This window comes from Rhineura floridana, chromosome 13 (assembly GCF_030035675.1).
Source record: "Rhineura floridana isolate rRhiFlo1 chromosome 13, rRhiFlo1.hap2, whole genome shotgun sequence".
NCBI lineage: Eukaryota > Metazoa > Chordata > Lepidosauria > Squamata > Rhineuridae > Rhineura > Rhineura floridana.
In genome coordinates, this window is record NC_084492.1 from 19,125,072 (window position 1) to 19,150,881 (window position 25,810).

Here is a 25,810-nt window from a genome sequence, read left to right on the forward strand (position 1 = left end):
TGTCCTCTGTGAGGCTGCACAAACACCTGCAACTGGTTTCTCAATGTCAGATCTCTGACATCGGAAAACACACAGCAGAGGTATTCTAGGGGCACTCTGGGAGAGGTTGTGCATCTGCAGGATGCATGGCCCTCCTGTTCCCCAACACAGGGGACAAACTATGTCAGCTTTGTCTTAGTTTATTTCTCTGCTCTTATTTTCAGTAGGAGGGAGATCATAAAAGAAAGGGGGAGGGAACCTGCTTGTAAACAATTGTAGACAATACAGGGCTAGTGGACAAATGGTCTGAAGTGTTATAAAGCAGATCCCTATGGTTCCTATGAAAGTGGATGGTGATGCCAATGGGACTGAAGATGACTCTCATATGGACCATAGGTCAGCCTTGATAGGATACGAATTTGAACCATGCACTCTAGATTCTCTTGAATTTGCCCTCACTCAGAATGCAGCAAATTTTACCTAAGGACACTAGCAAGAACCTTAAAAACCACCGCCCCTCTTATGTCAATGTACCTCCCATCTAAATTCCATCATATCTTATCCTGAGAGTATTCCCATAAAGGAATCCCCTTTCCTTATCAGAATATTTTTTGGTGGGATTTTTTTTAACCATTGAATTTAAAACCTGGAACAGAAGTGGCAATGGTAATGTCTGTGATGAGAAGGGTGCTGGATTATCAGTAGAGTGCCCCTGGGTGCCTGGGGCATTTCAGGACAGCATCTCCAGATGCTGTTGGACTCCAGCTCCCATCAGCCCCAGCCAGTATGGCCAATAGTTACTAATGCTGGGAGCTACAGTTTAATGATATATGGAGACCCACAGATTTTCCAACCCTGTTCTGCAGGGTATTTATTTCAGGGTACCATCAGTATCCACCCTGCACTGAGAGGACACTTAAAATGTAAACTGAAATTCCATCTAATTTACCCAAAGTATGTTAAGAAGTGGCATTATGAATCTGAATCTGCTCTTACCTCTGGAATAAGAAGAACATACCAGTATCCGGACTGGTAGAAAACAAAAAGCCAGACACTCCCAGTGACCTAGTTTCCATTGTATCTCTCTCTCTCCTCTCTCCCTCTTTTAAATATTGTTAGTTGCTCACAAGTCCTACTTTATACATTGGTTTCATTCCAAAGAGACATATCCCTTAAAGTTCGGCAAGGATAAAGTGCCAATAGTTGAGTAGGTAACTGTAGAAATAGCCTACAACATTATTCTACCAACTGAAAGCAGGTCTATTATAGATGCTTTGGTTGTGTCCTGCATTGTTGATCCTGCATTGAGCAAGGGGTATCATCAAACTCTAAAACTGTATGATTGTTTTACCAGCATTACTATACAATTGGATAGATATCAATTGCTTCTCTCCTTGCCCTTCATTCATGCCCCCTTAAAAAATGGCTGCTACTATGTGCAGAAGTGGAATCTGCAACAAGTTGCAGTGTGAAGTGCTCCTATTCTGGGTTCTAGCCAGCCAGCTTTGCCTTCTTCTAGAATACACCATTCCTCCCCCCATCTTTTCACCCCCATCAACAGTAGCATTCCATGGTTACTGATCCCCAGACCTCATTGCAGTGTTTTGGGACTCCCCCTTTTCTTAGATGTTTCATTTTAAACAATTACTGTATTTCTACAAAATACTCAGAGTAGATGCACTGAAATTAATTGGCATGACCAATGTAGGTCTATTGATTTCAACAGGCTACTCTGAGTACAACACTGGAAGCAACCCTATGAGGTTATCCCCAAGTCTATTTACATCTCACTGATGTGCATGGCTGGTGCCATTTTGAATACATAGTGATGCACATTCATAAAATAAGCTTTCTGCTTATATATATTTCACATAGACTTCTGCCTAAGTAAGCAGGCCTACATAGTGCAAAGACAGGCTTATAGAATTAGAAAATCAAAAACCCATCCCATGTTCTATCTTAGTGGCCCTCTCAGATATTGTTGGACTCCAACTCCCATCAGCCCCAGTCAGCATGGCCAATGGTGTTGGGAGTGATCATCCAGCCATGTATGGAAGGGTACCCCATCCATATTCTAACCAATGTAAACTGATGACTGATGAGGAACCCCTTCAATAGTAGCTTGCAACTTTCAAAACTTTCCTGACAATTATAAACATTTTTTTAAAAAAACTCAAAGCCCCATTAGCTTTCCTCAGGAGTCACTTGGATGATTCACTTTATGAAGGACCCCCAAATTCACCTTGAATTCCACTTCAAGTGTTATTTGAAGTGGCAACTGTATTCATAGTTATATCCCAAATATCCAGAGGATTTTCTCAGATCCCCCAGTATTAGTTTACTATTGGTTTTGGAGCAAGCAAAGGTTATGTCATACGCTCATCATGCTGAGCAGATTAGTTTTGAAATATGTTGCCTTCTGACCTGAACTTTGGAGAGAGATTTAATTTAACCACTAAAAACCACTGGTTTTTAAAATTGTATATTTGTTTTTATTGTTCAGTGTTTTGAATTTTTGTAAACTGCCCAGAGAGCTTTGGCTATGGGGCGGTATATAAATGTAATAAATAAATAAAACCACTTATAACCCACCTTTCTTCCATTGTGTAGGCCAGAACAATATGCATGTGGTTCCCCGGTGGTCAGTTACAAGGAAACTGACCAGAGAAAGACCTCCTTAGCTTCAGCAAGGAGGCTGCCTAATGTGTCTTTAGACTATATCCTGTAGTATGTAAGAGATATGTAACCTGTTCTGTCTGCCCTACTTTTTTAAAAAATTCAAAGACATTTATAAGGTATCTTACAAAATATTGATAAAATACATAGAATGCAAAAGTTTAAAAATACACAATTATTACAAACATCAGAAACACAATAAGATCATAACAATGCAATTAAACCTCAGAACATACACTAAAATCAGCATCAGTACTCCATTAAAACCAGACTAACATAATTAAGAAAATAAGCCTTGCTGCCCCAGACCAAAGGTCTATCTAGAGGAGTATTGCGTTCCCAAATGTGGCCAGCCAGATGCCTATGTGAAGCCCACCAGTAGGACTTGAGTGCATTAGCCCTCTTCTCCCTATCCAACTTAAAAAGGAAGGAGTGGCAACTATAACTCAGAGGTAGAATGCATTCATTGCATGCAGAAGGTATCGGGTTCATTATCTGCAACTGCAAAGGAATCAAGTAGCAGACAGAATCAGAATCAGGAAAAGAGGTCAGAGTAGATAGTTTTGGGTGGCAGAGAAATTTAGACCCATAAATTTACTTCTCTTGCATGGCTTGTATGACTTGACTTCTCTCCTATCTCTATTTCACATAATGAAATGCTGGCTTTACCAGATGTGGTTCGGCTTGCAGTCCGACTTAAATGAGAATGGAAAAAGGGAAACAAGCAGAACCAAGGTCAGAGGCATTCTGTCCGTGCCTCTGCGTTCTAGATAGACCCAGAACACACAACAGTGATGTAGTCATCTAGAGACTTGCTGGAACATTTGATTCATGGACAGTACACACACATATGTCTTCTGGGGTGTAGGTCAAAGTCACATATGGAGTACGGGGGACTGTCGGAGAGCCAATGGAGTACACCACCCTATATGGAATCCAATGTTTTATATAAAAAGGAATAAGAGCAAGAGCTTCGGAGGGGAGGGGTTCATGGTTCTTCTGTAATGGGACTATCAACTCTGTGGGCTATGAACTCGACAGTATGGAATCCTGGGCTGGCATATCACTTCTGCTTCCTTTAATGTCTGCTACTCAGGAACATAAGAAATCTCTCTTTTTGTATCTTCTTTCTATGTGTATATGACTATTCTTTTAAATGTGTGTTCTTGTTCTTGTTCTTGAAAGATGCACAGACAAACTACTATGAACCAAAATCTCATTTGTCCTGATTGCACCATAAGCCGAAGTCCAGCAAGTGACCAGCTCCAAGGAGTAGGTAAAGTGGTCAGAAGGTTTTATAGGAGCTTCCAGAGCAAATTTCTGGTACCTAATTAAAAGCCTCTGAAAGTTAAATTCTTACATGGGCCAATTCTGATATGATGTAAGCGTAGCCTTCTATGTACCTTGGTTAAATGAATTTTAAAAATGACCTGGCACTACAACGAAGCAAACTGGTAGGTACCATCTCTGGGTATATCCCACCCCATCTATTCATCTACCCCCCGGGAATATTTTAATGCTACCTTTCCTTAAAGAAGCTCAGAGTGAAATGCCTGCAACTCCTCTCCTCATCCTTTTACCCTCTCCACAAAACTGTGAGGTAGGTTACGTTGAGAGATGGTGACTGGCCCAAGGTAATTCAGAGTTTCATGGCTTATATGGGGATTTCAGCCTGGGTCTCCTCTATCATCCAAGCCATTACACAAAGTGGACTCTCAGCCTTAGATATAGGTTGGGATACCTCTTGCGCAGCTCTGCTGCTGAAATTAAGTGGATCTGCCTCTGAACCCTGGTTGGAAGGGAAGCTACTTGGGTATCATAATTTATCGTCATCATCATCATTCCCCATACACCCAAAGGCAGTTGGTAACAAATTTAAACACATAATTGAAAATAGTTAAAAACAGCCTAAACACCCAAGAGGTCCGTAGGGAAGGAGGTGGCTTTCAGATATTTGGGACCTAAGTCATTTAGGGCTTTAAACACTATCATGAACACCTTAAACTGGGACTGGAAACAAACTGGCAACCAATACAGCTGTTTTAAAACAGGGGTTATATAAGTTCTAAAGGGAATCCCAGCCAGTAATCTTGCTGCTGCATTTTGGACCAGTTGAAATTTCCAAGTCGTCTTCGAAGACAGCCCCATATAGGGCACATTGCAATAATCCCATCTGGAAGTTATCAGAACATGGAGCACTGTCGCCAAGTCTTCTCTGTCCAAAAGGGGATGAAGCCGGCAAACTAGCTGGAGGTAGAAAAAGATACTCCTAGCTACTGAGGCCACCTGAACTTCCAGTGACAAGGAGTACCCCTAGGCTGCAGACCTGCTCTTTCAGGGAAAAAGCAACCCCATCCACAACAGGCCATCTTCCCACGTCCTGGGCATATAACACTTCTGTCTTTTCTGGATTCAGTCTCAATTATTTGGCCCACATCCAGTCCATCACTGCCTCCAAGCACCAGTCCAACACTTCAGATGCCTGTACTGATTCACTTCAACTTCCTGTACTGATTCAGATGGAATAGAGAGGTAGAGCTGGGTGTCAACTGCATATTGATGGCAACTCACTTCAAATGTCCCCATAATAGATCCCAGTGGCTTCATATAGATAGCATGAGGGACAAGATGGAACCCTGCAGAAGACCACAAGATAATTCCCATGGTGCCTCCCAGAACTATGTGTTGGAAGTGGCTCTGGAGGTACGAGCAGAGCCACTGAAACACAGTGCCCCAACCCCCACCTCTTCAAGACGCTCCAGAAGGATATTGTGGTCAATGGTATCAAAAGCTGCTGAGAGATCAAGGAAAATGAGCAGGCTTGCATTCCTCTATCTCAACCAGGGTGACCAAGGCAGTTTCAGCGCCATGGCTAGGCCGGAAGATAGTCTGGAACAGAGCCAAGTAATTGGTTTGCTCTAAGCATGCTTAAAGCTGGACCACCACCACCTTCTCAAGCACCTTGCCCAAAAAGGGGATATTTGCCACTGGGTGATAATTGTTTGACACTTCTGGGTCCAGGGAGGTCTTCTTAAGGAGAGAATGGACCACATCAAAGCAGATGGTACCTCCCCCTCCTCCAGCAAAGCATTCATCACTTCCTGGATTCCTCCCAGTCAGTTACCTACAGCTAGTTCTCAGCAGCCAAGATGGGCCAAGGGTCAAGGGGACAGGTGGTGGGCCACACTTCTTCAAGCAGCTTGTCCACATCAGGCCACAATAATATAAGACCCTTTGATTTGTTAAGAGGATGAGCAGGGAACAAGCATAGTAAATAAATACTAAAAAAATAATAAAAAAATCTTACAAGGCAGTTCTATAGACAGAATGCTGCTGGGAGGAAGGGTGGGATACAAATTAAATAATAATAAATAAATAAATAAATCACACTGAGTTCAAGGTAAGTGGTTTCAGCAGGGATGGAGAATCTATGACTCTCCACATATTGTTGGACTCCAGCTCCGATCGGCTGCACCCAGCATGGCCAAAGGTAAGGAATGATGGGACTTGCAATCCAACAATATCTGGAAGAACATAGGTTCCCCACTCCTGGACTATAGGATTGCAGGCTAGTAGTTCCTAAAGAAGTAAAATAATTGATCAAACCAAAGACTAACTTACCCTGCCCACTAGAACAGGATCTGGTCCGGTATACTCCTCTATTACAAAGAACTGGTTCCACACCCATCCTCTTTTCGAACGGTGAAGAACTTGCCCTTCCTTTCCTTTTTCGTGGTGACCATGGAGCGATGACCTTAAATGATTCATTTTTTCAATCTCCATGGTGAAGCTGCAGCACAGCATTCCCAGGCAGACAAGGGCAGTGTGTAAACAGTCGTCCACCTTCATTTTTGGTTATTGTATAGGCACCGGAGTATCCCCAAATCTACCCCCTTCTTCTCACAGGGCCACCAAAATAGTAAAAAGAAATAATATAATCCTCTGGAAATTTCAGATGTAGTTTCCCATAAACAAGGTGTCACTGCTCCTTAAGCTCATCAATTTAGTTCCGTATAGATTCCCAAATTATTTCCTAGAAGGAAGAAAAAGAGAGAGAGAGGGTGAGAAACGTAGGACAATTTCCCCATTATGTCAATTGGAAAATAATTATCATTTCAAAAATGTAATATGTGGCAACTTAACATGTGGCCACATCTCCTCTTTTACAGAGGGCAGTTGTCTATTTGAAGGTCTTTCCAGTCCATGTCTGGTTCAACAATAAAGGACCTTGATAAAGGAGAGACAGGACATTGAAGGTGCCCATCAACAGGCTTTGGTCTAGTCTGAAGGCACATGAGGCCACCACCTTGCTGAAGCTAAGGGGGTTTGGGTCTGGTCAGTGCCTGCATGGGAGACCACCTGGGAACCACATGTATGTTGCCTTGGGTCCTATCATGAAAGAAAGGCAGAGTATAAATGTAATAAATAAACAAACAGCTAGCAGACTGAGCAGGCACATAGGGTTACCTCGTCACAGTCTTCATGGTGAGATGCATTGTACTTCTATTTTAATTATAGTAATTATTTTGCATCTATACATATACATCTACACATTTTATACAAATCTGTGTCTATGTTTTCGGTGGCATGTTTCCTCTGTTTTGGCATATACACCTTAGCAAGATGTCATTTTCCATTCGAGACAATAATGTATAAGGACTCTACATGAAAAGAATTCCTAGTTATAATATTTACTTAAATTTTGGGCCCTACAAGTAAGCATTCCAAATTCAAATCATAAATGGTTCTTTGCATTATAACGAATGATTTGTCTTCTTGCTCTAGACTCACCATATTATTAAAAAATATTCCCAGTTAGTTTCACGATTACATTGGATAGCAGAGTTTGTTTCAGATTTTCTCACTTATGAACATTGGAAGCTGCTTTGTACTAAGTCAGGCCATTGGTCCATCTAGCTTGGCATTGTCTACTCTGACCAGCAGCGACTCTCTTGAGTTTCAGGCAAGAGCTTTTGCCAGCCTATCTGGAGATACCAGGGATTGAACCTGGGACCTTCTGCAAGCAAGACAGATTCTCTCCCACTGAGCTACAGTCCTTCCCAAGTGCGCATATGCTTTTGTCAACCTCTGCTATCACCATTCCTTAGTACCTTTTCTAAATGCAAGCATGGACCCCAAAGTTAAGGCTGCAGAACCACAGTGCCACGATGGCACAATTCTCATTCAGCTGGTCAAACTGTGACTGGGATGTACCTCTTCAGAGTGCAGGGAGAGCCAATAATTAACACAAAACAGTGTAAGCAACTAAAGCCTAATGTTAGCCGCCTCTGAACTTCTCCCCACTTTCTCCTGATAACTCTCCAACAACAATAAAAGACTGTTAACCAGCCCCAGCTCTTTACTTAGTTGCTCCTCATTTCACCTACACACTCAGCACATAAAATCCAAATATCCAAGAGAAAAATATGCTCAGATGCGTAGCTGTTGAACTACAGACAGTTTGGTGGAGTCCCCTGTAGGAAACTGTAGAATAATGTAAGCCCTATTTAGTCCCTTTTCTCAAGGAATTAACAGCTGCATGCATGATGGCCCCAGACCAGGAATCCTCACTTGCAAAGTCCTCATACAGCAATACCCCAGAGGAGAAGATGGACCCACTTTCCAGTTATTCCCACATGGATCTGTTGGCACCAGAGCCAAGGAGGCATGCCTCTGCCACCAGACTCCAATGACTGAATCACAACTCCTTGAAGAATCAAGAAAGTCCTGGACAGCTTCCCTGAAAGGAGTCCCCACAGTTTAAAACCCCACTGTCTAGAAAAAGCCAACAGCTGCAGGAAATGTCACTCGCCTTTTAACTAACCAGATATAGCACTCAGGGGGTTGGACATCAATCCTGATGTACCTTATCCATACTATAAAGACCTGGCAGTTGCTCTAGGAAACTGCTGAGATGATTTGCTTCTCTGCGTCAGCTGTAGGACTGCTAACTGTAGTCCTGAACCTTGGCCCTTGTCCAGGGTTTCGACCTTCATTCCCCATCTATTTTGGAGCCCTGGGCCTACTGGTCTCCATCTTGCCATGTCTCACTGGTAGAAATCAAAATTGATGACATTGGCATGTGGAGGAGAATGGGACCACACTCACTAACCCTGCCTCTGCTCTCCTATCCTAACTGCCTGCACCTTCTGCCTTCAAGCAGAAGTACTGGGAGGGAAGATCTAAAGTGATGAGGCTGCTGTACACACATAAGCTCTGTGCACATTTTGGAACCATGAATAATGAATGTTCTAGATCATGTGGTGGTCATACACATGTACAGCAAGCCCGCTGGTCCTTTCCTCCACACACAAAAATGTTGATGACAGGGGTTGGGGCTTGCAGGGATGTGGCAATGGGGTAGAGTCAACCAGTGTGTTTTCATTTTCCTCCTTCTTACACAATAATCATAAGGAATATGACTAAATATTGGGGATGGTTTAAATCAAAACCCCTCTCAATTTTCTTCCAGCCATCATGGCCGACTCTTTCAGGCCATCTAAAAGAACATACCAAAGGGAAGGTTTGGGTGTTTTGCTTCATTGTCTTCTTTTGATCGAGGAAGGAGATATGAGGAAATTAAAAGAAGACAAATGAAATGTACAAGCAAATTTTCTTTCACAGACCATTAATTTCAAATGATGCCATCAACAAATAGGTTTAAGAAAAATCATCAGACTTCCAATAATGCCCAAGATGTAGTATAACTTTATTACTGGGATTATGATGTGATTACCAGGAAGGTCTTTAGAAAAATAGAAAAGATGTGCGGATATATGAAAGTGTTTACTATCAGTTGTTCAGGCATGAAGAACTAAACACAAAACATTAACCACAAATCTAAGACATTATCCTTAATTTACTAATTAGGGCTTAATGTGGTAATTGCCTGCAATCCCTTTGTTTTTAAATGCCTCTGTGTAGGGCAAGGAATGGGCTGGTATCTTTTCAAGCCCTGCTGTATCTGGTCTTGTTGACATGACAACAGTACCCTGAAGTTTCTTTCTAGCACATAAGACAGAGCAATCATTTAAGTTTGGAAAAAGCACATAGATAAATCCTGAACCAAGAGTTATTTTGAGCTGACTTTAGGGATGGAAGTATCTGTAAATTTTGGTAGTCTCAGATTCTCATTTTTCCAGTCTGAAATTCAGTTCTCCACATTTCTACAGTAATCTGCATTTTTAATTTAAAAAAATCCCCCTGAAAAATTTTCAGCATTTTAATGCAAATTTCTTCTAATAAACAAATGTACACATTTTTGAGTAATCTACACATTTCTACAAGCAATTTCTCCTAAAAGAATACATTTTTGTGTTACTTCCACTATTCATTTTTATGCATATTTTCCCCAATATTTGCATTTTTGTAAATGTTGTTTGGTTGGAGAGCTGCATGGCAAAATTCGGATAAGTGGAAATTTCAAATGATTTCTGTGTTTCCATTCTCATCATGTTTTGGAAAGTGTGGATTTGATAGATTTGGCTTTAAATAAAAACTGAATTTAATTTCTCTCCCTAGCAGACTTACAAGGATGTGCAACCCTTGTCACAACCTATCAAGGTTTTGTAAGCATTCCTTTCAAATACTTGGGGAGAGGGGTGAAACTAATTGCCATCCTGGGCTCCTTCTGGGTGGAAGGGTGGGATATAAATTTAATAAATATTGCAGTTTTCAGCATTCAGAACACAGGAAGCTGCCATTGAGTTGGACCACTCATCCAACTAGCTCAGGATATTCTACACTTAATGTTTTGGGTATCTGATTTCTATGAATTCTGAAACCAGCTACCTGCTCCACATCCTTCCAGGTGAATGTACATATCGGAAATAAGTTACCCACTGGCTTGTGCAGATCCATAATTTTCTGATGCACTTTTAAGCTAAAAAAAAAAACAATTTAAAATTGCATTATTTGAGAGATAATGCTTTTAGAAATGCATATGCAATGCATATGTATTTAAATGTGTATTTTCATGCTGCCTTTTTAAAAAAAATAATGTGGAAAGAGAACAGACTGATGAGTGAAAACATGCATCATGCAACTGGACTGGAAATAGACAGAGGGCAGGTTCACACCATACATTTAAAGCACATCCAAGGTACATTTAAAGGACAGGACTTGCCCCAAAGAATGATGGGAACTGTAGTTAGTTAAGGGTGCTGGGAATGTATAGCTCTCTGAAGGGAAAACCACAGTACCCAGAATTCTTTGGAGGAAGTCATGCACTTCAAATGTGTGTTGGTTGGGTTTTAAATGTGTGGTGTGAACCTGCCCTGATTTGCCAACCCCTTACTTGTAATGGCTCTCCAGGGTTTCTGTTGGGATATTCCTACTTGTAGATGCCAGGAATATAACCTGGAACCTTCAGATGCTCTTCCATTGAGCTATAGCCCTTCTAACAGCAGGTTCATATGGGATGAGCTGGATGCCGTCCAGTTGTGATCATATACAACAAGTCACAAACAACATCTACCGAGCCAGGATATGGCAGGTCCTGACCAGCGACATTGTAGTCATATAAAAAAAAAGATGCATAAATTAACCAAAGTACTGGAAAGCTGGTCAAATTGTGATCACTATGATAGAAATAGAATCTAGTTGAACTACTGATCAAATGTGGTCAGGCGGTGATCTCTATGGGAGAAGCAGAATCTTATATAGTTATTTATTAAATTTATATCCCACCCTTCTGTCCAGAAGGAGTCCAGCTAGTATTTCTAACTGAAATACTGATCAAATTTGTAGGTGGAGATCAGTGTGGCTTTCAAAAACTAAACATACAAAATAAACGGTGAAAAAATATTGACAGATAAACTGTCAAGATTAACTCCTAACAAAATTCTTCCTCTGTTCCCTTCCAATAGATATTATTTTTCTTTCCATACCAAACCTTCCATCTTAAATTTCCTTAGAGGGGGTGGAAATTAAAACAAATGAATCACAGACAAAAAAGACAAAGGGCCAAGAGATATTAGGTTTTGATGACAAGGCTAGAGTCTAGGAAACCGTGTCTGATCAATGGTACTCAAGCGTGTTGTCTGTATAGCAGATATAATCCCAGTAGAACCAAACAAGTTTCCAGTGAGTGCCTTTATTTCAAACACTGTGTGCTAAAGCTCCATAGACTAAACAATCCCTTAGATTTGTCTAACCAACACTTCTGCATGATACATTAAAATAGCAGCTGTTCTGCAGGGACTGACTCCTCCCCAGCACTGTCTACCAAACTATCTAAACAACGGGCGATATCTGCAACCTTCGCACCAGGCAGGCAAAACACCTTGCGGTCTACACGCCCATCATACACCCCACTGTCTATGTTCCTAATGATCGAATCACCCACTACAAGGATCCCTCCACCCCCTGGAGATATATCCTCGGCACAAGAGGATAGCTGCTCATCCCCCAAGGAATGGGTCCCTTCTAAGGGATCGTTTCCCTCTTCCTCAGCTGGATGCTCTCGTTCCCCGAGACCATCGTTCTCCATGATAGCAGGAGAGCTATCATCGCTGGAGTGGGACACAGCTATAACGTCCCTGAAGGCCTCCTCCACACACCTCTCTCCCTCTCTCAGCTTTTCCAGGTCCGCCACCTTGGCCTCAAGGAAATGAAGTTGTTCCCGGAGAGCCAGAAGTCTGTGGGCTGCATTCCTTTCTAGGTACAGGTTGGGGTAGGAAGGGGGCATGCCAATGTTTGTTGGGGCCAGAGGCAAAAGTGGACAGAGGCATTAATGTTAAGTTTACTTTTGTATAGAAGGCTAGTTTTTGCATACACTCTTCTCGATCTTCCATCCAGTCCTTTATAGGTGTGAAGCAGGGCCGTGGCTGTGGACAGTTCTGAGGATCAGACAGAGAGCCCCAGAGAGCCACATTGGCACCCTGGACCTGCAGTTCCCTACCCATCCAGTTCTCCCATCTTGGTTCAGAGGCTCCTAGCATTAGCGTACAGGCACTTGTAAGCAGTGTCTCTCTTCAAGTGTCTTTGGCACTTGTGGTTTGGCCTGTGGTAATTTTGCTCTTCTGAATTTATATCCTGTGCCCCTGCTCTCACAATGCCTACTTCTAGGCCTACCCCTTTTAAAATTTCATCATTTCTTTGGTTTTTATTCCAGGGGGGAGGTTTATTCCGAACCGGACCTTTCTCAGCTCCTGTCGGGTTTCCCCCCTCAGTCAGTTTAAAAGCTGCTCTGCTACCTTTTTAATTTTAAGTGCCATTGCACTCTCCAAGTGCCAGCAGTCTGGTTCCATTCTGGTTCAAGTGGAGCCCATCCCTTTTGTACAGGCCCGGCTTGTCCCAAAATGTTCCCCAGTGCCTAACAAATCTAAACCCTTCCACCCGACACCATCGTCTAATCCACGCATTGAGACTGCAAAGCTGGGCCTGTCTGGCTGGTCCTGCGCATGGAACAGGTAGCATTTCAGAGAAAGCCACCTTGGAGGTCCTGGCTTTCAGCATCCTACCTAGCAACCTAAATTTTGCTTCCAGGACCTCACGGCTGCATTTCCCCATGTCATTGGTGCCAACGTGCAAAATTACCACAGGCCAAACCACAAGTGCCAAAGACACTTGAAGAGAGACACTGCTTACAAGTGCCTGTACACTAATGCTAGGAGCCTACGAACCAAGATGGGAGAACTGGAGTGCTTGGTCTTAGAGGAGAGCATTGATATAGTGAGCATAACCGAGACCTGGTGGAATGGAGAAAACCAGTGAGATACGGTTATCCCTGGATATAAACTATATCGGAAAGACAGGGAAGGACGTATTGGTGGCGGAGTCGCTCTATACGTGAAAGAAGGCATTGAATCCAGCAAGCTCGAAACCCCAAAAGAGGCAGACTCCTCCACAGAATCGTTGTGGGTGGTGATACCATGCCCCAGGAGGGACTTAATACCGGGAACGATCTATCGTCCCCCTGATCAAAATGCTCAGGGAGACCTTGAGATGAGATATGAAATTGAGGAAGCATCCAAACTAGGAAATGTGGTAGTAATGGGTGACTTCAACTACCCGGACATAGACTGGCCGCATATGTGTTCCAGTCATGACAAAGAAGAAAGTTTCTAGATATTCTAAATGACTATTCCCTAGACCAGTTGGTCATGGAACCGACCAGAGGGATGGCAACCCTGGACTTAATCCTCAGTGGGGACCGGGACCTGGTGCGAGATGTAAGTGTTGTTGAACCGATTGGGAGCAGTGACCACAGTGCTATTAAATTAAACATACATGTAACTGGCCAATTGCCAAGAAAATCCAACACGGTCACATTTGACTTCAAAAGAGGAAACTTCACAAAAATGAGGGGATTGGTAAAAAGAAAGCTGAAAAACAAAGTCCAGAGGGTCACATCACTCAAAAATGCTTGGAAGTTGTTTAAAAACACTATATTAGAAGCTCAACTGGAGTGCATACCGCAGATCAGAAAAGGTACCGCCAGGGCCAAGAAGATGCCAGCATGGTTAACGAGCAAAGTCAAGGAAGCTCTTAGAGGCAAAAAGCCTTCCTTCAGAAAATGGAAGTCTTGTCCGAATGAAGAAAATAAAAAAGAACACAAACTCTGGCAAAAGAAATGCAAGAAGACAATAAGGGATGCTAAAAAAGAATTTGAGGAGCACATTGCTAAGAACATAAAAACCAACAACAAAAAATTCTATAAATACATTCAAAGCAGGAGACCATCTAGGGAGGTGATTGGACCCTTGGATGATAAGGGAGTCAAAGGTGTACTAAAGAACGATAAGGAGATTGCAGAGAAGCTAAATGAATTCTTTGCATCTGTCTTCACAGTGGAAGATATAGGTCAGATCCCTGAACCTGAACTAACATTTGCAGGAAGGGATTCTGAGGAACTGAGACAAATAGTGGTAACGAGAGAGGAAGTTCTAGGCTTAATGGACAATATAAAACTGACAAATCACCGGGCCCGGATGGCATCCACCCGAGAGTTCTCAAAGAACTCAAAGGTGAAATTGCTGATCTGCTAACTAAAATATGTAACTTGTCCCTCGGGTCCTCCTCTGTGCCTGAGGACTGGAAAGTGGCAAATGTAACACCAATCTTCAAAAAGGGATCCAGAGGGGATCCCGGAAATTACAGGCCAGTTAGCTTAACTTCTGTCCCTGGAAAACTGGTAGAAAGTATTATTAAAGCTAGATTAACTAAGCACATGGAAGAACAAGCCTTGCTGAAGCAGAGCCAGCATGGCTTCTGCAAGGGAAAGTCCTGTCTCAGTAACCTATTAGAATTCTTTGTGAGTGTCAACAAGCATATAGATAGAGGTGATCCAGTGGACATAGTGTACTTAGACTTTCAAAAAGCGTTTGACAAGGTACCTCACCAAAGACTTCTGAGGAAGCTTAGCAGTCATGGAATAAGAGGAGAGGTCCTCTTGTGGATAAGGAATTGGTTAAGAAGCAGAAAGCAGAGAGTAGGAATAAATGGACAGTTCTCCCAATGGAGGGCTGTAGAAAGTGGAGTCCCTCAAGGATCAGTATTGGGACCTGTACTTTTCAACTTGTTCATTAATGACCTAGAATTAGGAGTGAGCAGTGAAGTGGCCAAGTTTGCTGATGACACTAAATTGTTCAGGGTTGTTAAAACAAAAAGGGATTGTGAAGAGCTCCAAAAAGATCTCTCCAAACTGAGTGAATGGGTGGAAAAATGGCAAATGCAATTCAATATAAACAAGTGTAAAATTATGCATATCGGAGCAAAATATCTTAATTTCACATATACGCTCATGGGGTCTGAACTGGCGGTGACCGACCAGGAGAGAGACCTTGGGGTTGTAGTGGACAGCACCATGAAAATGTCGACCCAGTGTGCAGCAGCTGTGAAAAAGGCAAATTCCATGCTAGCGATAATTAGGAAAGGTATTGAAAATAAAACAGCCGACATCATAATGCCGTTGTATAAATCTATGGTGCGGCCGCATTTGGAATACTGTGTACAGTTCTGGTCGCCTCATCTCAAAAAGGATATTATAGAGTTGGAAAAGGTTCAGAAGAGGGCAACCAGAATGATCAAGGGGATGGAGCGACTCCCTTACGAGGAAAGGTTGCAGCATTTGGGGCTTTTTAGTTTAGAGAAAAGGCGGGTCAGAGGAGACATGATAGAAGTGTATAAAATTATGCATGGCATTGAGAAAGTGGATAGAGAAAAGTTCTTCTCCCTCTCTCATAATACCAGAAGTCGTGGACATTCAAAGCAGCTGAATGTTGGAAGATTCAGGACAGACAAAAGGAAGTACTTCTTTACTCAGCGCATAGTTAAACGATGGAATTTGCTCCCACAAGATGCAGTAATGGCCACCAGCTTGGATGGCTTTAAAAGAAGATTAGACAAATTCATGGAGGACAGGGCTATCAATGGCTACTAGCCATGATGGCTGTGCTCTGCCACCCTAGTCAGAGGCAGCATGCTTCTGAAAACCAGTTGCCGGAAGCCTCAGGAGGGGAGAGTGTTCTTGCACTGGGGTCCTGCTTGTGGGCTTCCCCGAGGCACCTGGTTGGCCACTGTGAGAACAGGATGCTGGACTAGATGGGCCACTGGCCTGATCCAGCAGGCTCTTCTTATGTTCTTATGACTGAAAAAGAGAGATGAGGGAGAATATTAAGTATTTGTAGCTCGGAGTATAGCTCCAGAGTAGGGATGGAAGGATCTATCAATTTAAGTCCTCTCCGTTTCTCATTTTTCCAACCTGAGGCTGCAATCCAATACGTACTGTGCTTACTTCTGAGTAGACATGAATTGGATTGCACTGTTAAATTTAGTTCTCCACATTTTTTGCAATTTTTTTTTTAAAAAAGTCATGAAAATTCTTCAGCATTGTGCACATTTCTTCCAATAAACACATCTATGTATGCAGGTTTGATTAATGTACACATTTTTGCAAGCAATTTCTCCTATAATGCATTTCGGTATGTTATCTTCCACTAATATATTCATTTGCATGCACACTTTTTTCCTAAAATATGTATTTTTTTAAAAAAAAAACAAATTGTTTGGTTGGAGAACTGGTTCACAACATTCAGATAAGTGCAAATGTTGAAGGATAGTTGTGCGGACAATTATAGCCTTATAGTACAATCCTGTACTTGGCTATTCAGAAGTAAGAGCCACTGAGTTCAGTGACGCTTTCTTCCAGATAAGTGTGTGCAGGATTACAGATTAAATAAATTAAAAAGAGATGTTAGTGAATACTGAGGATATTGTGTGGAAATGTGTTTTCCATATATTGAGCAGTGCCTAGATAATTCACATTCTTCCACCGAAACCCACTGTACTTCAGCATAAACCACTGTCTTTGTTCCTATCTTCAGTTTCAGTGAACTGAAATATTATGGAAAGGTGTTTAAGTAAGCTTAAGCTTACCTCCCTCTGAGAATTTTTATGAGCCAAAGTAAAAACTGTGGTTTCAATCAGCTTAGCTGTTACCAGATTTACATTTCCCTGCTAATTCACAAATTACTTTACACTTCAAGCAACCTCTGTGTGAATGCTGAAAGCATATATCCACTTACCCTAGAGTAAGACCCAGCAACTCAATGTGACTTGATTCTGAGTAGACACATTAAGGATTGCACAGTAAATGTCCCCGTTCATTTGTGATAGTGGCCCCATCTGCACTATACATTTAAAACAGTATTATATCACTTTAAACAGTTGTGGCTTCCATCAAAGAATCATGGGAACTGTAGTTTGTTATGGGTGCTGAGAGCTCTTGGGAAACCCTTATTCCCCTGGCAGAGCTACAATTCCAGTGGTTTAACCATGGCTGTTTAAAGTGATATAATACTGCTTTAAATGCATAATGCAGATGGGCCTAAGTTGTTCTGATATGGTTCTACTTCAAGCCAGTAAGACAGATATAGGGAATCAGTGGCCCTCCTGATGTTGTTAAACTATTTCCAGCATCCCTGGCAATTGGCTCTGCCAGCTGGGGCTGATGGGAGCTGGAGTGCAAGAGCACTTGGAGGGCCACAGGTTTCCTGTCTTTTAAAGGTTCAGTAACAGGTGTAACACTTTTGGGGAACTGGCTGTGTTCTGATCCACATGAAAAATCTTAATATGATTTACCTAATGGTGGTAATTTGTAAGGCGGGTTAAATGAAGTTAATGGGTCTAACAAAATATCTATGCCATATGTTTAAAAATGCTCCTAGTCTTCCATGTTCATGATTCAATATGATTGTTTATAACTTTGAGGGGGTTTTGTTTGTTTTTGCACTGAACCTTTATATTATTGCCTAATAACCTGATTGTTTTAATGATCTCCTGTCTCCAGGTTCTATAGATACCTTACATTAATAGATCAGGTTCTTTGAGCTGGCAGTCTCCCTCTGCCTCCCAATCTGCTCCAGAGAGTTGGGAGGAATCCTCCAGAGCAGCATGAGAAGGAAGTGTGGAGCGCTGCAGGAGGGAAAAATTTGTGCAAACCACCTGATCTTCTTATGAACCTCCCTCTCCTCTACTTTAATGGAAATTTTCACTGGATCCAAGAATCTTCTGTAAATGGAATGGACAGCATTGGATGCACCAATGGTGTGAAGGCAGAACGTCAGGGTAGGTAAACTGCCGTCCTGCAGACTATCTGTCTCTCCCTCATGGCTTTTTCCAGGCTGTGCCTCCTGCATAGCTGACACACTTCATCTGCCCTCCTCTGCGTGCTCCTGAAGTGCTTTTGCCTGGCTGGAATGCATCCTTGATCTGTGATAAGGCTCTTGTATGTCTGGCTGGAGGATATATGTGTGTGTGGTCAGATTGTTAATTTTGAAATGTAATCAATAATAATAATAATAATAATAATAATAATAATTAATTTGTGTGTCGCCTATCTGGCAGATAGCCACTCTAGGCGATGTACATTAAAATGAGATAAAATACAATAATATCAAATGCAGTCACATTAGTCTCAATAAATAAAATACTGGACAGTCATCAATACATTTATAAAATATTTACATTTGCAGCATATAATAGATGACAAAATCATGGAGATTAACCCATCCCAAGGATCTCAAAGGCCTGTTGAAATAGCCACGTCTTCAGGGCCTTGCGGAATACATCCAGGGAAGGGGCGTGTCGAAGATCAAATGGGAGGGAGTTCCAGAGAGTGGGGGCCACCACAGAAAAAGCCCTCTCCCTAGTACCCACCAACCTAGCTGTTTTGGTTGGTGGGACTGAGAGAAGGCCTTGCGTGGCTGATCTGGTCGGGCGGCATAATTGGTGGCGGTGGAGGCGCTCTTTCAGGTAAACTGGGCCGAAACCGTACAGGGTTTTAAAGGTTAATACCAACACCTTGAATCGGGCCCGGAAAACAACCGGCAGCCAGTGTAGATCAAATAACACCGGCGTAATGTGATCACGGCGGCGGCTGTTGGTAAGTAAGCGCGCCGCTGCATTCTGTATAAGTTGCAATTTCCGGGTCGTTTTCAAGGGTAACCCCACGTAGAGCGCATTACAGTAGTCCAATCGAGAGGTGACCAGGGCATGTACCACGAGTGGGAGCTGTTGAACAGGGAGGTAGGGTTGCAGCCTACGTATAAGATGTAATTGAATTTCATTATTTCATAAGTAATTCACTTGGCATAAATTGTCACCAGACCTTGTGTAGGATCTTTTGATGAGTATTTTACTTCATCTCATGCATTTTTATTGGAAGTCAAGTAAGGGTGCATAGGGCTGCAGGCTTACTTTTTGGGGAGTGAGGATGTTAAATGAAAAGTCATTTTGTAACAGCTAGCATTCATGCAAATAGGACTGGGTGAAAGGCCAATTGAGCAAGATGGGATTCAAGGCAGGGGGAGAATTAAGCTTGATAATAAGAAAGAAATCAAATGGGTTAGCACAAAGTGGCGAAAAGGGAATTGATTGGATAGAGCACATGAACCAACTCTCCCATTTTAAACATAATCTTATATAATCTATCAGATGCTACTACGGACAGCTAGAAATCAAAATAGATACATGCATGAAGTAACTGAAATGCAGAATCTCAAGGATCTGAGTGCCCAGTAGCTACACCCTACCTGCTGTTTAAAGCTTCTTCTAAAAATTCTTCCCCAACAGTGTTCTTTGCTGTTCCAGACTGTGATATCATTGTATGGCTTTAATATGCTCAGTATAAACCTCTGCACAAAAATCTTTTAAGGGATTAGAGTCTTATTCTTTTAACTCTGTCTCCCTTGGAAATCTCTTGGGGCAGCTTTAAAAATCACGTTTTATGCAAAGTTATGAATGGAAACCTTAATCCCATGCATTTAAGAATTATTTCTTTTGGCTTGGTATTGGATAGACATTTAAAATCTAGTAACCCCCAAATGATTCCTAAAAATAGCTTTTCAGAGTTGCTTTCCCCCTGTGGCTGGCTGGATATTTTGTACAGTATATAGAACTGGTAAAATAAGGGCTCATTTGAATATTGTGCTTCCAAAGGAGGGAGCCAAGTGATGCCCATGGGTACATACTTGGGCTGTCGACTGATGAAGAATGTCTTGTTGATTAATTGCCTTTCTTCTGGACTGGTTCTGGACTGATTAATTGATTAGGTACTTGATTGTATATAAATTTATTTGCATATCATCAAACTCTCAATATGTGCTCTTTGGAAATACTGGGCGAAGCGTAAGTAATCTTAATTTAATAAGTAAAATCTATTAATTACTTTTAGACTTCATTTAAGATTGTATTTTTAATTCCTTTTTCCAGTAACATCTCAAACAACCATGAAAATTAAACGATTTGTACCCTTATCTCATAATTTTACTGGTTCAAATTTATTCATCTTAAATGGGTATACTGACTAATTCAAAGATTGCAAATATATAGGGTTGTAGTCAACTAAGTCCTACTCAGAGTAGACCTATTAAAATGAATGGCTCTAAGTTAGTCATGTCTATTAATTTCATTGTGTCTACTCTGAATAGAAGTAGCAGTGAATATCACCCAAAGTGACATGAACATATATGCAACATATATTCATGCATGTCTGGATGCATATACAGGTGCACATAACTGATGGTGTTATGCATGAATGGGCAAATATGAAATTTTTCAATTGTTGAGGATAATTTTAACCTCACAGAATTTTGAACTAGGTTGTCCTTGAGTGAATTTCACTCGAGTTACTTAACAATCTGAATGGAAATCACAGAATTTTGAATTGCTCCCCAGGGCTGATTCAGTTGTCCAAAATTCTTGAAAACAACAGTAACTAATAGTAATCAGGGATTATGAGATCGAAGGTCATATAGTCCACCCATATTGATGCTGGAAATCCACTGCTACAACACCCCTGTTAGGTGATCACCCAGCCTTTGCTTAAACATCTCTTATAGGGATGAACCAACCATCTTCTGAGGCAGTCTGCTTCACTGTTGGACAGCATATACTGTTAGGAAGTTCTTCCTAATGTTTAGTCAAAATCCCCTTTCTTGTAATTTTAAGCCATTGATTTGAGACCTACCCTTGGTTAACATATCTAAAGCATCTGAAGTGTGCACCTAAATAATACAGTGTGTGAATGAAAGCTGTAGCTGTTTGTCGTGTGTGTGAGAACAGACATATTATAAAAAAGGGGGTTTGAGGTACCTTACTTCCATCTTTGATAATGATAATACAGGTGTACACTCTAGTGAATCAAACACTGATAGGTCAACCTGCCCACTTGTTACCAGTGCCAGTCTACATCTTCTCCAATTGGAAAAGTGATCAAAGCAACCTGTTCCAGGAAATCAAACTGAGACAATCAATACTGCCACATGGCACGGGTAGTGGATAAGGTTTTCAGGTCAGCAGATTAGGAGGGAAGAATGTGGGGGTGTAAGAAAGAGAAAGAGAGATGGGCACCTCCAGACTGTTGCTATTCTTGGGTGGGATTCAATCACACACTGACAAATTCAGGTTGCACAATTATAGTTGATTGGGAGGTTTTGTGCAACAAACCTACTTCCACAAAAAATCAACCTTTTTGCAATAAGAAAAGTGATGTTGTGTTCTAGTCCTATGGAGAATGTGGCAAAGCTGATCAAAGGTTGCTGGACCATGGATAGCTTCAAGTGACCAACTTGTTCTGACAAAAGATGAGAGTAGATTGAGGCCTCTTAAGGCTCTATTCCCTTGTAGGGAACAAAGCCTTAACGGGCCAACCTTCTAGCCTGAAGACAAGCATTCCTCCTCCATTCCATAGCCTCCCTCCTGGTGTGCTCACTGTACCACAGTCTGGTGATGTGTGGTGGGAAGCATCTGTATCTTCAGGCTCAGGAAAAGGTGGTTATAAAGGTCTGTGCTCAGGCCCTATAGGCCCTGGGCATGTGAATTCCTACCAAACATCCTCAGGTGCACTGTTCTCCCTATCTTCAGCAATCATCTCTGAGACCTGAACCTGACCCAGCTCCCATCTGGTTCTCCTGCAGCCTCCGATCCCATGTCAAGATCACTGCTAGGTTCAGGGGGTCACAATAAGTGTCAGGAAAATGTCATGTGAAGTGTACAGTATCACTTGCTGTGGTGCAACACCATCTAACCTTCCTGCAAACAGTTTGGAACAAATGCTCAATAAACACCCAGAGAGATAATATAGGGGAGAAAGAATGTGGTTGTCAAAGGCTGAGGAAATTGGAGACTAGTGGTTCCAATGTCAGTGTGGCAGTGAATCCATTCCAGGCTTTAGTTGAACTTCCAAGGAGCTGTCCAAGATGTTGAGCCTATTATTGGGATATGTTTCAGCACCTTGGACAGCTCTGTGAACGTTCAGACTAAACCCCCAAGCAGATTCATTGCCCCACTGACATCACAACACCAGTCTCCATGGGTTGAAGATGTGTGCATAAATCCACAGGATATACTGTAGCTTAAGTCAAACACTTTTGCTTGGCCCCAACTATTTGTTTTGAAGGCCTATTTTTTTGCCCTGAATTTCTATTTAAATTATAGTATTTTTCCTAATTTTTCATCTATGCATATTAATAGTTGACCAGAATGGTCACAAAAATGTGTTTCTCTGGTTTCAATTTATTTTGCAGTCTTGCATATTGTTTAGTGCAGGCACAACTTTAAAGTGCAAATAAAGCAAAACAACCAACCAAAACCCTCAAACTGAATGACTTGGAAAAAGAGAGAACAAAAGGTTTGGGAAATGAAATATGGTTGTAAACTGAGTTTACACTCCTTCACTTGAGATATATGTGACACAGACTGTCTATTTTCAAGAATGAACTCGACAGGAATAGGAAAAAAACAAGAATAAGAAAAAATCATACTAAGGAACACAATGATTGATAGTGCTGTATGACATAATGACTATGCTCTTGGAAGAGTTTGTTTTAATAATAATTGTATACTTGTGCAACTTGGAGCTAAGTGGAAAATTCTTAATTTACTGTGTGCTCAGCATCAAATATCACTTTAGTCACTGCCCATTCTAGTTCCAATAGACTTTCTGTTATGTAAGTGAGTGGTTGTGGATGGGGCCTTGAAGGAGTAATAACCAAAGTCAATAAACTGCCAATTATTATATGTTGTGTTCACATTTTAAGCCAGCTCTGAGTGCTTTTCATTTACAAAAGGGCTCATGTGTAAAGAGGTCAACATTAACCTTATACCTTTTCTTTTTGTTTGCACATTTATTGGGGTGGGGGAGAAATCCAATGCAAATAGCAGTCTAATTTCAACATGCAACAGAATGTACATGCTTTGGATCTAAACTAGGACACAGAAAAAGGGTACATACTCTTCTTTCTTTCTTTAGTAATTAGAATTATAGAATCATAGATATATAGAGTTGGAAGGAGCCTATAAGGCCATTGAGTTCAACCCCCTGCTCAATGCAGGAATCCAATCTAACCCGACAGGCCTTCTGAATGCCTCCAGTGCTGGAGAGTCCACCACCTCCCTAGGTAATCTGATCATCCTTGTTGCCCTCCTCTGAACCTGTTCCAGTTTGTCTTCACCCTTCTTACAGTGCAGTGTCCGGAACTGGATGCAGTACTCAATATTAGGCCTAACCAGTGCCAAATGGAGGGTAACTAATACAATTAATTGTTTGGAGGGTTTTTTTTTTAAAAAAAATCATTCTGTATTTATATATTTATTTATTTATTAGTTTGATTTCCTAATTAGAGTGAGACCGATGGGGGAGAGGGAGACAAGAAGTAAACACGGAGGAATAAATTCTGTGTGTGCGTGCACACATCAAACATATATAACTAGTGGACACTGGTGGCTGTGTTTAGTCTGAACTTTCAAGGAGCTGTCCAAAATGCTGAGCATATTTTGGAAATAGGCTTCAGCACCTTGCACATCTCCTTGAAACTTCAGACTAAAAGCAGGAGTGGCTTCACTGCCCCAATGGCATCACAGCCACCAGTCTCCACTGGGTATAACCTTTTAAAATATAGACATTTCTGCAAAGTCTTTAAAACTTAGTGCTTTGTTTTTATCCCAGTCTGTATCTGTATTGGATTTGAGATTGTTTTTATGCATAGAATGGTTTCAATTGTTTTTATAGATGACATTGTTTGAGATGTCATTGTTTGAGATGTTTTTATTTTTGATGTTTTTGTTGTTGCATTGCTTGGAGATGTTTCATTGGGAACAACTCATAAACTGGAATGAATATATGAATGAATAACAATTGTAACGGACAAATGGGAGTTCCCATTGCACCCCCTGGGCGTGCAGGCAGTCTCTGTTTAGAATGAAATTTCTAGCCTGCTTTTGTTTTCCAATGTAGATGCTCAGAAGTGCTAAGAAAGTGGCAAAATAAAAAAATAAGTGCAATAATCCTGTCACAAATACATATATATTGATATATACCATAACAGATCATAACTGCGTTCAGAAAGATCCAAGACAGCCAGAACTAACACATAATAGCATTGAAGAGCAAAAGAATCTAGGGATGGGGAGAAATTTGTTGCTTTCATATTTTAATGTTTTGTGCAAATCTTTTTTTAACCATCTGCAAACTGTTACTGGAATGGGGTGAACTGCCCTCAAGAGTGAAAAAAAAAAGAGAAACCAAAACGGAAAGATTGGACTGTTCTTAATAGAATCAAAGGTCACATCCACACCATACATTTAAAGCACATGGCTTCCCTCAAAGAATCCTGGGAACTGTAGTTTTTAAGGGTGTTGGGAACTGTAGTTCTACAAGGGGTAGGGATGAGGGAGAAATCCAATTAAATTTGCCTTTAAAGCCAAATCTATCAAATTTGCACTTTCTGAAACAATATGAGAACCAAAATACAGCAGTCCTTTGTAATTCACACTTATCTGAATTTTCCAATGCAGTTTGCCAACAAATGTTTACAAAAATACATATATTAAGGGAGGAAATGTACATTGAAATGAATATATTAACAAAAACAACATACAAAAGTGTATTATATTAGAAGAAATTGCTTTCAAAACTGTGTACATTAGTCAAAACTGCATACAAAAAATGTATTTATTAGGAGAAATTCATACTACCCTGCTAAAGAAATCACAAATTGCTGCAGAAATGTAGAGAACTGAATTTAAGATTTGAAAAATCTTTAAAAAATTTTGAAAAATGAGAGAACCAAAAATGGAGAGAGCCTTCTATCCCTAGTAAGGGGGAAACTACAGTTCCTAGGATTCTTTGGGAGGTCATGGCTGTTAAAGTGGTATAAATGTTTTTGAAAGGTATGGTACAGATGTGACCAAAGGCTTATTGTAAAAGAAATGATGCCATAACACAAATAAGAGGAAGATTATTGGGGCAGGGAGTTCCTCATACATATCACAGAGAATGCTCTCTAGCATATTGCCGCAAAACACTTCTCAAACATGAATAGAATGTGCAAGAGATACACATCAACTGGTCTTCATGGCTGGCAGACTCAGAGGGGAAGAGATGATCCTTCAAGTAAATTGGTCTTAAGGTTTTAAACACAACTGACAAGCAACACCTTTTTGACTATTTTACTTCCCCCCCTTTCTTTTACAGGCAACTCAGCAAATTAAGCGTTGGTGCAATTTTTGTGTAGTGTATGCACCATTATTTCCTACAGGTTCCCTGACTGAGGCTACTGCAATGACATAGTAATGACCCACATGATCTACCTTTGGACATAATCAAAGGTAGCCATGTTCTCGTAACATCCCAGGTGGATTGTCTGCATGC

General features: G+C 41.2%; 1 protein-coding gene across 7 annotated transcripts in view; it reads right to left on the reverse strand.

Moving 5' to 3' along the window:
- The window catches only part of CDH11 (cadherin 11), a 165,308-nt gene that overhangs the window by 45,163 nt on the left and 94,335 nt on the right, over window positions 1–25,810 (reverse strand). For all 7 annotated transcript variants that reach the window (XM_061593714.1, XM_061593711.1, XM_061593712.1 and 4 more), the window contains one exon: window positions 6,277–6,688. In XM_061593714.1, coding sequence (XP_061449698.1) covers window positions 6,277–6,504 — 228 coding nt within the window. In that variant the 5' untranslated portion in view covers window positions 6,505–6,688. The remainder of the gene's footprint in view (window positions 1–6,276; window positions 6,689–25,810) is intronic.